Raw genomic sequence first — 13904 nt, forward strand, 5'->3', positions numbered from 1 at the left:
ATCTTCAGCAAGCTGGTTTTCTTTAAATACTACTCAGGAAACACTTAAGGGTTTCTTGCAGGGGTTTTAGTTATCTTTTTTTTTTGTCACTATTTCACTAATTTAATGTTTAACTTTGAAGGTTTTTTTTGTGGTAGTATTTTACTGTTTTTTCTAAAACTGTCACATATCTTTCACAATAGAAAAATTTTATAAATATTACTGCTCTAACTGAAAATCCAAACACTGTGAAACTATTGCAGAAAAAATCTTCGTGAAAACCCAGTGAAAGCGATACCATTATCTACTCAGATTTACATAAAATGTAGGGAGGAAAAAAAACCCCAAACTCTTCCTGAAGGACGTTTGTCTGTTCTACGACTCTCAATGAGACAACTTTTAAACTTTGTTTTTGGAGGGAAAGGTTGTTCAGCCATCCCCCAAAAATGTCCAAAGTGCACTGTTAAAATAGTTCAAAATTGTATGCCATCTACTTTTTTTCTCTGCAAGTTCCTAGTGATTGTGGGTGAAATGGACTGACTTCTTGATGTATCCGTCTAAGCTTTGCAATTAGACAGCAAGACTTACTGTAGATTATTTTACTGGATGGAGGTCACAACAAAAATACTTCAGTTCATCTAATGAGTATTATTTGACTTCCAGTATGTCTCTCTGGTATTCCTACCAACAGTCTAAGTTTGCATGATACCAACACTTTAAAGGTTGTGCATATGTAGAACTGTTCTATGGCTTCAAACAGTCAGGGTTAGGAATTGAATCAGAAACTGAGTGTCTCTTGAATTTACAGAAGTTCTTGGCTTGCTAGGAAAAAAAATTTTTAATAAAAATCCTGCTTATTCATGTTTTCAGTATTATCAATGGTTTTGCACTGCCACTGAAAGCAGAACACAAACAGTTCCTTATGAAAGTTCTGATTCCCATGCATACTGCAAAGGGATTAGCTTTGTTTCATGCACAGGTAAGCTTTTGCCTATTTTTAAGAGTGGTCGGGTTTTTTGTATTTGCATTTGAAACTAATGAAATTTAAATCAGTATGTGTTTATAATATCAATATTCCAAAGTATTTGCAAATTGAGTTGCTGTTTTTTAAAAAAGATCTTAACAGATCTTATTATCTCAGAATTAACATTTAGACATGTTTAGCATATATTAGAAGTGAAAGAATATAACAGCGAGTCAAAGTCACGTCAACTGAAGTGGGAAGCTTTTTTGCTTGCTCGTCTTGTCACACTTTAAGATTCATTTAATCCTAGGGCCTTGTTCTGTTATCACTTCCTTTATGTAACCTAAATGCTGTGTGTAAAGGAACCTTGAGTATCGCCAGGTACTTATTTCAGAAGTGCTTTTTTATTTCTAAAGCCATCCCAGTGACAGCGAGGGGAGGAGAATGTTGGATGTAAATGGCAGAAATGTATAGTAGCTCTCTGGATCAGCTAGAAATTATGTAGACCCATGATGTGCTGTCAGAATGCTTTAGTTCTTAATTTGACTTCCATTCTTATGCTTTGCACAGACGTTTAGCATATTATTTGAGGAACAATGTATGTCCTTCCCAGACATATGGCACTTGAGTATTGAATATATTTGATTCGTGCTTGCAAGTAATTCTGCTGTGGCTAATTAAAAACTTACTTTGTTAACTTAGCTCACTAACACAGCTCCTTACAGACTAAAGATACAAGGAAATGAGTTTCTAATTAATGTGAAATCATGATGACTATATAGCCTACAAACAGGGATCAAATCAAGAGCTCAGTTAATCCCTAATTCTCATAAAAAGTTTTAATTTAATTAAACCACTTGTCTTTGTGGTTTATTGCTATGCAATAGGGGGCTGTGTGGAATGAGTCAGTGATATGAAAGGGACCAGTCACTTGCCAAAGGTATTCTCACTGATGAATCAGTACAACTAGCTATCCTTTTTTTTTTTCCCCTATGTTTAATCCATTTCATTAGTACCTGAAAGGGTCCTATTAATTCAGCTGTACTGCATACCTGAAAGTAGCATTTGGTTTGCCTGACCAGGTTACTCGCCTATCCTTTCATAAACCACTAGTGCCATGTGCAGTTTCAGCACTGTGTGTTTCTGGTTTCGTATTATCTTGACGGTGTAAACCAGCATTAAATCTGCTTTGCAATCAGGAGTGGCCTGGTTGCTTTGTTGCTGTAGTACAAGCTTAGTTTACCCTTAAAAGTAAAACTTAATTCAGGTTTAAGGCTTTAAGTCTTTGTGTCCTTGAACAATAAAGCATTACTGTGCAATATATATAAGGGGATTTTATGAGATTAATGTGTGACATTTATTATTTTTGAATCTACGCATATACACCCTTCGCCTAAGGGTAAAAGAAATAAATTAGGCCTGTTGTAATTAAAGCATTGTAATTATCTGCTTTGGGATAACAATACCTTTCCTTTGTTTTTTAATGCTTGAATTCAAGCATCCTAAGTATTGAAATATACATATAATGCATGTAAATAATTTTTGTCTTTGCTTTACATTGCTAGATGAAAAGTACTGTGACCTCTTAAAATAATTCTTAATGGAATCTAGGATTGTGACTACTTTAGTAATAGGATTATTGTATGGTGTCTGTACTGGGCAGAGGTATGGTTGTTTAGTTATTTAACTGTATGCTTAGTAACTAAACAATAAGTCATTATATGACACATAATATCACACTTTGGCCTGAGAAGACCCTTAGGCAGAAATCATCAGAGGCTGGGAGAGCATGCTGGTGACTTAATCTCATGCTTCCCCCACTTCCTATGCTCTTCCACAGGCATTTGTTGTTGGCCATAGCTGGGGTCAGGATACTCAGCTGCAGAGATGCTGCCTGATCTCTTGTGGCCATGCAGTATGTTAAAATTCTTCTACCTGTAATCTTATCACTGAATGTTGAATGCTGTATATGTCCAGTACTTGAGTTATGTGTGCTCAAACCTGGTTTAAAACTTTTTTTTTTACTGAAAGTATCACCTTTTTTACCGCAATGCAGATGTTTGAAAAATTATAGCTTTGTACTATTAATACAGGAATCGATGTTGAGAAAAATGTGTCTGGACACCAGATCTGAGTTACGGAAATACCTGTCAAGCTTAAAAGTAATTCTATTCTAGGATAAAAAAGAAAAAAATATTTTTGTTGTGCAGGAAAGTTTTTGTAAAATAGAGCAGGCCTGTCTACCTTGCTGCTTTAATTGCTGTTTTGTTTAGTTTGGAAGAATTTAAAATGGCTGTGATGGGGTGTTTTGGGTTGCCCCCCACATCATCCCTGATCTGAAGTGCTTCCATTATAAGTTGTGATATGTAGTTATGCTGCAATGTCTAAACAGTGTCTGTTTAAACTAAATAATCACATGACTTACATTCTAGCTCGCCTATTGTGTTGTACAGTTCCTGGAGAAAGATACAACTTTAACAGAGCCTGTAAGTGTTCTTCTGTTGAATGCTTTTCTATTTTTAATTTCAACTAAATATTTCAGTGTAATTTGTTAGAATTGTATAGCAGTGCTATCTGTGCTGTCTTGCATAATGATCCATAGGCCGTGGGGTGGTGGGGGGATAAATCTAGAACAGTTGTTAAGAAAATTCTGGGTTTGAAAGGGCAATTATCTCTTAGCCTGTGACCAAGACAGAGCACAAATTTAAATAAAAGTTTGAGCCACTGATACGCAAATTCCCTTATATGAGAAAGCATGTAACGACTGTATTTCCTTCTGGTAAGAACTAAAACATCAGTATTTTTGGTGCTGATGGCTTGTGCCTAGCCACTCCATAAAGTTGAAATATCTTAGGGAATAAACAGTCCCAAAATAAAAGCTGGGAAGAATAACACCACTTTTATTTAGACAGAAGGAGCTCTGAAATTCCAAATGCGATGTTTCTATTCTGTCTCTTCAGTTACTGGGGTGCCTCTTGGCAGTTAGAGCACAGGTGCTTCAGGCATCAGTGGCTTTTGCCAGACTGAGTCTCCCATGATACATATTGACAGCTCAGCTAAAAAGGGGTTTGCAGCACTTCATGCAAGGGCTTTGGCAATGCCAATGAAGAATGTAGGCTCAGGGCAGTGCAGCAGCTCATGGGGGCGCAGACTGATGTCCGACCAGCTAGAACAGAAACTGGGTTTAGTTGGACATTCAGAAATCTTTCTGTTAGGGGTATGTTGATATTTAAATCATATTGATATGATTTAAATTGATATCATAATATTGATATCCTTTTTTGTGACAGAAAAATGAAGAGCTTATGCAAAAAATCTAAATTTTTCTATAGAGAAAAAAAGATAAGCAGCTTTGTGGAAACAACGTAGATCTTTATCAGTCTTTCAGTGGAAGCCTGTTTTCTGCACAGCCACTTCAGTATTGATCTTTCTCATCAGAAGAGAAGTTATTCTGTAGGTGGTGGAAGGTGGTAGACCTGTCTGTAAGTTTGCCTTGTCTGCTTGAAGCATCTTCTTTCCCCCTGTATTGCAGTGTTCCTAGCTACACTGGTCAATAAGCTTATTTTGTTGGATAGGGTGAGGAGAAAGGAATTGCATAGGCCTTATTCCTTAAGCCAAGCTATAAAATAATCCAGGCATTTTGATAGTTAAAGTTGACATGTGAGCAGAAAATGTGTGGGTTTACATAAAAACCTGCAAGATTGAATGAAGTGACAATGTGGCAAAGTCAGAACTTCCTGATAGGAATTTACAGAACTGTGATGTAGGATCCAAGCCCAAGCTCTGAAGTGAGAAGGTAGGGCTTTTTGAAGTAGGAGTGCCGTAGCACAATTCTGAGACTTCATTGGGACTATAGTGTGTACAATTCTGGTTGCCTCTTAATCAGTAAAGATGAATTCTGAATGGAGAAGATAGAACAACTCGCTGCAGCGTCACTGCCTGTGTTTGCTTTGGCCGTTACCCTAAGCATATAGTAAAACTGGTTTTATCAAGGAGTAAAGGTTAATAAGATGGTAAGAATTGAAGCTTTAATAAACTTTCTGAAATGCTTGAAAAGAAGATGTTAAAATGTGGGGCAACTGATGAGATAGCATTTGGAATTTATTTTGGCTTTAGGTCAAGTAATATTTTAAGAACTCCATCAGAAGGCTGTCTTCACGAGTACCTTACTGTTATTTTTCTGGCAGAAATTGTCACTCAGGGTCAATTCAGAAGACATCCAATCCGAGCTCTTTTAACTATGGTAGTCTGCCTTAGGTCAGTCCTGATGTTTGTGAAGTTGACAAGAAGAGTTTGTTACCTAACCCTGCTAAGTGCAATGACCTTTACATTGAAGAAAACAGGCTAAACACACAGTCCTTCTACGTAAGAAGTTTTGTAGCAGGTGCCTTCTGTTGTAAGTCACTTTGTGGGAAATTTGTAGCTCAGGGAGAATTACTGATCTTGAGTTTTGTCTAGTAAAAGCAGCAGGATTTCAGATCTGCATGCATGTTGAATATTTCTTTGAATAAAATCTTTGAACATAAATGTGCATGTATCAGCTTTTTAATATGAAAGCTTAGTCAAGCTGGAAACTGATACTGTCTCTGAGGAGCAAGGCATAGGTATCTTGTTGAGGCTGCACTGTTATACTCGGAACATGTTATTTCTTCATCAAGTTGAGAATATGAGTCTGTGTAGCAAAGTACATTCAACACTCTTAAAATAACAAGTGCTGGAAACTGGACTCTTCCAGCTAACTCAATTTTATGTTTTTGAGACCAGTAAATTTGTGCTCCAATTCGGGGTGTATGGTAGGTTGCAGAGAAAAGTTGTGAGAAATGTGCTTGTCTGAAACTTTTTGGCTTACTTGCATTGTTCCTGGGGGAAGGGAAGGTGTCAGCAGAATGAGCTTTTATACCTGTAAATGCCTAGGTTTGTTCTTTAAAAATACAAGATCTCAATAGTGTATAACTGATTCATTCAGTTATGAGCTGATTAACAGAAAATGGCCCTAGATTCAAAGTGTATTTACATAGGCTACTTTACACTATGAATCTAGAGAAACCAATGTAATTCATTGTAATTCATGCAAGTCTGACTCCTCAGGAGTGGAGGAGAAGCAGGTGAGTGAAGGGCTGCCAGATCAGGTCATTGCAGTGAAGTGGGGGCAGCTCAAAATTTCTCCTTCCCCCTCATGTTGCCATCTGCCCCAGCTCTTCTGCTCTGCCTGTGGAGGCAGCAAGGAGGCCAGGTCAGTACTGGCTGGTCAGGGAGGGAGCTCTGCCTCTGTGGGCCTCCTGCTCATTCATCAGGTGTCAGGTGATGGCGTTCATATTTGTTGCCTGTAGCTTTCAGCCAGCTAAGTAGAACTGTATGGTCGAGGCTCTGCAAGGAATTGGTCCTTTCCTTGCAACTTCCTTTCTTTTTGTGGATTTGAGCATAGGATTTTACCAGCTGCCTGAGGTTTCTGCATTTGCTCAGCATCATTTGAAGTGACATTCAGCTTTGTAGTAGCAGGATATGCGTGTACCTTAGGATAAAGACTTGTGGGCACTTAAAATCATACTAACTTTTTCTCTGGAAAGTCACTTTTGATAGTACATATAGTTGTGAATAAAACAGCCAGCTGGGAAGCTGGCAAAAAGAAAAAAAAATCAACATGGCAAAAATCAAATATGGAAGGTACTCAAAACAGTTGAGTAAGTTTTAAAGTTGCATATGGACAAATAGGTGCTGTTGTATCATAAAAATAGAGGTTCTTTCCTCAGAATGAAAGTTTGTAAGGCTCTGAGAATGTTTCTGCTTCCAAAACACATGGTTACAGGGTTTGGGTGTTTTTTTAAGTCAGCATTAATTTTGTAATTGAGGTGCCATGTCAGATGTTTGATTGTAGGAAAGAGGCCTCCAGCCTTTGTCTGTTATGTGTGGTCCCTCCCCCACCCTGCCTTGGGGGCTGTATTTTCTAATTAAGTTTTGCTGAAGTTTTTTTTCGGCGTTGTGTAAGATAGTTTCCAATGCAGATGCTGGAATGTGTTTTCTCTCCAAGTTCACATCTCTTTAGTTTCCAGTCTTCAACATTTCAAATTCTAGAAGAAAAGAAGAAGCAGTGGAGGCCATGACTCCTCTGGATAGCCTTGCTTGTGCAGTCAGCGTATACAGCTTGATCTCAGGCTTCGAACCTTGATGCCAAGACAGGTGCTCCCCAAAGAATGGATGAGGAGACAAAAAAGTTTTGGGAAATCTAGCTACAGGGGAGTTAACTTGATTTTGTGATGCTTTGATGTTATCAGCATCCTATCAATTAATGTATGTACCAGGATGGGAATGGAGAGTGGACGGATAATCACAAGTCTTGTGATTGATGAGAAGGGTCTAAATTATGATAACCTCAACAAGATAAATGAGAAAGCACAGTATTTATTTTCAGTGGAACTACCTTTAGCTGTATTCAGTTTTAATTGAAAAGCAAACTAGTACTTTTTTTTAATCGTATAGAATATGTAATAGAAACTTTATTAGAAACTGCTTTAACTTGTTTGTGTTTTGAATATAGGTAATCAGAGGACTGCTCAAATTTTGGCCAAAAACTTGCAGTCAGAAAGAGGTTGGTTTTGTCTCATTTCCGGTGTCCGCTGTGATGTACAATGTAGTGGGGCAGGTTCCTATCCCTTACTGCTGCTGTGCTTTTCAAGAGATCTGGCAGAAAACTTGCAACTTGAAGCTTCTTGAGGGCGCTCATCTGTCGTGCAACTCAATGCAATTGTTTTGTGTGTCTGTTCTTTCTGTGGTGTTACTATGTTAAAACTATATTAAAAGTTGCATTCCAATTAAGATGTTGTATAAAGAAACAATCTTTCAAGGTGAGAAGTATTTTAGTAGATATAGACCAGGTTGGAGGTAGTCATCTGCAGGGGGACACAGTCTTAGCATTCGAGACACCAAAGAAGTATCTGGTAAAGCGTACATACGTTCTTTTTCCATAGTATAAATAACTTTAAACTGTCTTGGGAAATTAATTTATTTTCTGGCTGCTTCTGTGTAGTTAAAATGAGTTTAAAAATCAGGAGTTTGATTTATGCCACCAGATACCTCCCCCCGACAGCTCTTTAAAAATGGGGTCACTTAACACAGGTCTCCCTGTTTGTGTGAGCGGTGCTAAATTTGTCTGTGTCACCTACCCAGGGCTCTGCTGGTTGTGATTTAAAACAGGAATTAATTATTTATCACTTCAAAAGCTACTTTGGAGATCTCAGATAATGGTAACCTCTGCAGCCATTCTTGACGAAATAAAATGTTCTAGCTGTTTTAACTTTTTAAAAAAAATATATTCTGCAGAAGCAGTTTGGTGAAGGGTTTAGAGCAATTACACAAAAAAATCCAAAACGAGAGCTGTAATCTGGCAGCTAAAATGACTTTTTTCAGGCTGAAAAAAACCTGTGCAAGTCTATTGCCTTGTAATTACACACAGTGTTTTTTGCAGGATTCATGACTAATGTATCAGTTGTATTTTGTGTGTTTCTGTTTACAACGTCAACATAAAACATTCTTATATTTTTTGACATATTTCTTTTTTTATACAAACAGGTAATGTTTTTAGGTGAAATTGAAGAAATCTTAGATGTAATAGAACCGACACAATTCAAAAAAATAGAAGAGCCTTTATTTAAGCAAATATCCAAGTGTGTGTCCAGTTCACATTTTCAGGTAAAAAAAAAAAGTTAAAAAATTTAAAAAGATAACTTATGGTAATTTATTTTGTGGCTGTTGACCCCTAAACTTTGTGTTTCAGGTTGCAGAAAGAGCTTTGTACTTCTGGAATAATGAATATATTCTTAGCCTGATTGAGGAGAACATTGATAAAATTCTACCAATTATGTTTGGCAGTTTATACAAGATCTCCAAAGAACACTGGAATCCGTATGTAACATTCAGCTTCCTCTGTAGTACCATAAATAAATTGTCCACTGTTTCAGGTTTGGATTGTAAGCTTGTAAAGGTGACTTCATTTTTACCTAAATCAGATTAAATCAATGAGATTACAGGTACTAAAATGGACGTCATTTTCAGCTACAGTTCAGCATTGCTGTGACAGAGAACTGAATTTACTGTAAAAGTATGAAAAAATGGGATGATGGTCTTGATATTGGAATCGAACTTGATCTTGTGTTAGCTAAAAATGCAAATTGCTACTACTTGGACCAAACCAATTGCCAAGGCATGCTTTACTGTATTTATGCTTTGCTGTCCTTTACCTCTTTAGATGAGGAAAAGTCTGTCAGTGTCTTCCTAAGTAGTTATTGCTGCCCGGTGAGATAAGGGGAAAGATACTATCAGAGGAGAGCAGTTGCCTACCACTGTGAATTATGGTAGGAATGAGAAATGAGTAACTGCTCTATTTTATATTTAATGCCACAGGTTAAATGTTAGCATTTTTATATCATGTTTGAAAGAAGCAGTCATTAGACTGTAATATTAAAAAGCAAAGTTTGCTTGTGTCCAGCATCACAAATTGAGTTGTAAGTCAACCTGTAGAATGTAAAGCTCATACGGGCAAAAGCCAGGGTAGGCAGGAGCTTCCCATGCTTTGAAGTTAAAGCAGGTGTCCTGTTTTAAGCCCTTGAAGGTTCTGAAATTCTTCTGAATTTATGTAGATGGTGTGTCTAGTTTTAAATGTATCAGCTGAGATTGAATTTAAGTTTTGGAGAACTAGTTCATGGACCATTAATAGTACTTGGGACCTCAACAAATATGAGGGATGTCCCTCTTTCCCTAGCTCCTGGCAGAAGTTGCTCTTTGTGAAGGAAGTGAGACACAGGATGACTGTGTACCTGGAGGACCAGGAATTTTGAGGAAGAAAGTCTAACCTTTTGGTTTTAATTTGGTTTGGAGGGCACAGTAATGTGCTTATATCCATCTAGCTGTCCAATATGGACTTAAGTACTTGCTCAAAATCAAGCTTTTCCTCTCAGAAAACTAAAACCCCAAATAAGCTTTTGTCTCAAACCACATGAAAGCCAGTGTTCAAAAACCAAAAAGGTGTGTAGACAGGGAAGTGTAACGTGCCTTTTGAACGAGCACGGGGGCTCTGATGAGTAGTTGGGAGATTTCCTGGTGCCACCACAGAGTGTACTGAAAAGGCAAACCTGGTCCTTTGGCTACTGCCTTAGGTTTTCCTTTCATTCATCATTTTTCAAGGTCACAAGACTGCGTGGCAACTCTGCTCTACAACCTTCCCATCAAAACTGCTGTGTGAAGGTGAACTGCTAGTGAGGGGAAAGATGGGAAGACAGTTTACCTACTCTTCTTGATTAGTGATAAGCTTAATGATAAGGCACCTTTTTACAATTTAATTTTAGTGCTACTTCTGCATTTCTATGTGTAATTAAGAGTGGGTTTAAAGGGGATAAACAACACAATATTTAAGATAATTTATTGAAACATGAATGCCTTCGTAAAAAGAAGAGTAATACCTAACATGGAAATACAGTCAGCCATGTGAGAGACAGCCAGTATTGCTCGAGCTGCTTGGTTTCTGAAGGAAACTAAGGTACCGGAAACCATTATCTGATGTTCTCAATTTGGTTCTCTAATGGGGCATATGCAGCAAAAGTATCTGCTGCCCAGAAATGCTTCTGGTAGAGCTTTTAGTAGCTGTATTAAACCATGTGCCTGGGGTTCCTCTGCCGCATTCTTTTGCCCAGTCTTGAAGCTATTAGCCAGAAGCTTATTCTTCTTGACTTTCATATTTCCTTACTCAAATATTACAAAATTATTGCTAAAACTCAGTTTATTAAGGGTTAACATAATTGAATGGCTTTATAGAACAGCCACAGTACCAATAATTATATCCTGTGCAATTACAAGGGTCAGGAATTTAAGGTTAAACAGCCGTTTCAGAAAAAAGCTTAAATATGCATTTTATTAATTTACTGAGGAAATTACAGTACAGGATTTTGTTTCAGAAACTGACTGACCTTACAGTAGTATTATCTTAAATAAAAAGCTCGGAGTCCAAAGAAGAAATTGAACACTTACTTACTGAAGTTAATTTTGTGTTGAGTGATTCTAATGGTATTGTTCCTTCTCTTCTAGAACTATTGTAGCACTGGTATACAACGTGCTGAAAACCCTGATGGAAATGAATGGCAAGCTTTTTGATGAACTTACAAGCTCGTATAAAGCAGAAAGGCAAAGGTACTGATTTTTCTTCCAAATGCACATTGATGAATACATATCTAGAATGTGCCAGCTGAAAAGAAGCAAAACTTAACAGGCATGCCTATGGGGTCCCGTGGTGGAACTGCTCATCATGTACTTGCTGCTGGGGTCACTGGAGCAAGAAGGACCCGTGCGGGGTGTCAGTGGTGCGGCAGGAGCTGGAGCCCCGGGGTGGCAGCAGGAAGGCCCCAGCAGGGCAGGGAGCACGCTCCGGTGTGGGAAAGCTGGGCTCGGCTGCTGCTGCGAGGGGCTGCCTGGTGCTGGCCCTGCTGCTTCAGGGGGTGTTGTCTGAAGGAAGCTTTGCTGAAGAATACTTCATAGCTCAGCTAAAACCTCCCTCTTATCCTACTAACCTAGTAAACAGTACTGCGGGAATAATAAGGGAGGTAGGGCGGACGTTACCCTGGGCCAGCTGGGACCACGTGCTAAGTCTCCTTTCAGCAGCTGTGCTTTTCTCCCCCAAAGATGCTTAGTCCCTTAACTTGTCTGCATGTGATAAAGAACCTCCTTAGAATGCAGTTGTCTGCGCAAAACCACACTACAGCAGTTGTCTGAGTTTGGAGCAAAGTTACAGTTTTACCGCTAACCGCTACCAATTTGTATGCTTGCTTTTTAGTAGAGGAAACTCTAATTGCCTCTAAAAATAGCTGTGGAGGAAAACTTCCAAGAGGAATTACTAGATGTCAGTCACAGTTGTTAAGTAACTGCGTCTCCACGTTGCACTTAAAACACATCTGAAACTGATCTTCACTCTTTTCTACAGAGAGAAAAAGAAAGAAATGGAACGTGAAGAGTTGTGGAGAAAGCTAGAGGAGTTAAAGCTTAAGAAGGCGATGGCAGAAAAGCAGAACAGCACTCACAACGTGCTAAATGCACATAGTACAAGTGCCAAATAAAAGAAACAACCACCTCTACTTGGCAGATGTACTCTTTTGTACCCTTTTGAAATATACAAGGATTTGCAGAAGAAACCTCATCAGTATAACAAACAGCCACTTTTTTTCTCTGGCAAATGTAAAGATTTGATTTTAAATGCAGCAGTTAAGTGATGTCATTACCACAGCATATTGTAAATTTGTCTAATTATTGATATACTGTCACTTCCAATGTTCATAGAACTGAATTATCATCCTTAATGAGTGAAGTAATTACGGGAGTGGTGAGAATTATGACTTGAATTTTTGATTGTGTTGCACATAGGTGGTATAGTTTGCTATGTACATTTTTTTCCTTGTTTTATATGTGCTTTTCACATTGCTGCATACTTTGGTTAAGATTATAGAAAAGGCTTCTAGTTGTGCTGTATTTTCTCAAATAAAACCAAGGTACGTTACCAGTAATGTGAGAGATCCAGTATGTGCCCCTTGCAGCACTGAAAGGAACTTGCATAGGGTGCTGTCCTTGGCTTCCCAATTGGATTCCCATTTAGATTTATATAAGGCTTGTGTTAGAATGAGGCAAAGTAGGGAGAGAAAGTCAGCTTGAACAGGTTGGGGTGGCCTGTGTGTCTGACCGACCACTTGGTGAGTGCCTCTGCCTGATTCGTGCTGCCTCCTGGGCTCCTTAGAGAGTTCCTCCTGCTACAGCTGAGGATTGGAGCAGCTTCTTGAGAGTCCATCAATGATGTTCCTCAGCAGCCCAGGGCCTACCTGAGGGTAGAGCAGGTCTCCTAGAGACCATATTGGATGTTTCTACATTAGCTTTAGCATCTCGTAGACTGAAGAATGAGACCAAAATTGGGATTGTATTGTTTTTTTGTTGTTTTTTTTTTTTCAGTAAGGAGGGAAGGATGTTAATAAACAGTTCCTTGTTTTATTTAAAGAAAATGCAGTTTGTTTCTTAAAGGTGGACATTGACAATAGAAGTCTTGTCTGTTTACTTGATCAAGTATTTTTCACATCTTTTATCAGAGTACCATTCCAATCTCTTAAATTGCAGTTGTGTGGAAAACTTTTGTAATGGAAGATCTTTGGGGAATTGAGCAGCATTCAATAAAGTCTTTATGTTTGTATTTAGTGCTGTATATCACATTTTTGTGTTTATAAAGACCAGGAGAATCAGAATGTCTTTTGCAAACAACCTTTTAACTGCGTGTGTATCTGATTAACCTGTGGCTTTTCACTGAGCGGCAAAAGCGTTGGAGGTGCCGGCTGCTGGGGAGTCACTTGTGCGAGTGGGCTGGAAGGCTTCCTCCGCTCTGTTCAGTGCGGAGCACGTGGTCGTTGGAGCAGCTGAGGCAGGTGTCCTGGGCTTGTTTTACCTATCGCTTGGCTGGTTTACTGATGTCATTCAAGCAGTTTCCAGGGGAAAGAAGCCTCTACTATGCTCTGAGTTGACTTTATTGCACTTTTATTGTTATGTCTCTTTTTTTTTTTTGTCTCTAAGTAGTTATCTTTCACAGAAGAAATGGGAACAACACTACCTGAAGTGGCTTATGCTTCCAATAGTGCTATCTGACCCAAACCCACTAGTCGCTATTCTCTACACGGCAGGTTTTTTATATCAGAAGACTACATCATCAGCTGACCAAAGTAGTGTCTGCCATGGTAAGTGGCTGGTCAGAATCGTGGGTGGGGAGGAATCCTTTACTTTTCAAGGTGCCTCTTGAAGTCCTGAAACCAGATGTTAAACACTGCGAAGGGCGTGCCTGGCCCTCTGTCGCGCAGACTGAGTTTACCTCAGTTTAATACTTTAGTGCCTTTCTTCCATGGAAGAATAAACCCCTCCTTTTTAGGTATAAAATATTTTCAGCTCTCCTACA

General features: G+C 38.6%; 1 protein-coding gene across 2 annotated transcripts in view; it reads left to right on the forward strand.

The window, feature by feature from the left end:
* The window catches only part of PPP2R5A (protein phosphatase 2 regulatory subunit B'alpha), a 46383-nt gene extending 33229 nt beyond the window's left edge, over nucleotides 1–13154 (forward strand). For both annotated transcript variants that reach the window (XM_064446187.1, XM_064446188.1), the window contains exons 7-13: nucleotides 850–958; nucleotides 3376–3429; nucleotides 7479–7529; nucleotides 8510–8629; nucleotides 8715–8842; nucleotides 11018–11119; nucleotides 11907–13154. In XM_064446187.1, coding sequence (XP_064302257.1) covers nucleotides 850–958; nucleotides 3376–3429; nucleotides 7479–7529; nucleotides 8510–8629; nucleotides 8715–8842; nucleotides 11018–11119; nucleotides 11907–12039 — 697 coding nt within the window. In that variant the 3' untranslated portion in view covers nucleotides 12040–13154. The remainder of the gene's footprint in view (nucleotides 1–849; nucleotides 959–3375; nucleotides 3430–7478; nucleotides 7530–8509; nucleotides 8630–8714; nucleotides 8843–11017; nucleotides 11120–11906) is intronic.
* The last annotated feature ends 750 nt before the right edge of the window (nucleotides 13155–13904 follow it).

Source organism: Phalacrocorax carbo, chromosome 3, assembly GCF_963921805.1.
Source record: "Phalacrocorax carbo chromosome 3, bPhaCar2.1, whole genome shotgun sequence".
NCBI lineage: Eukaryota > Metazoa > Chordata > Aves > Suliformes > Phalacrocoracidae > Phalacrocorax > Phalacrocorax carbo.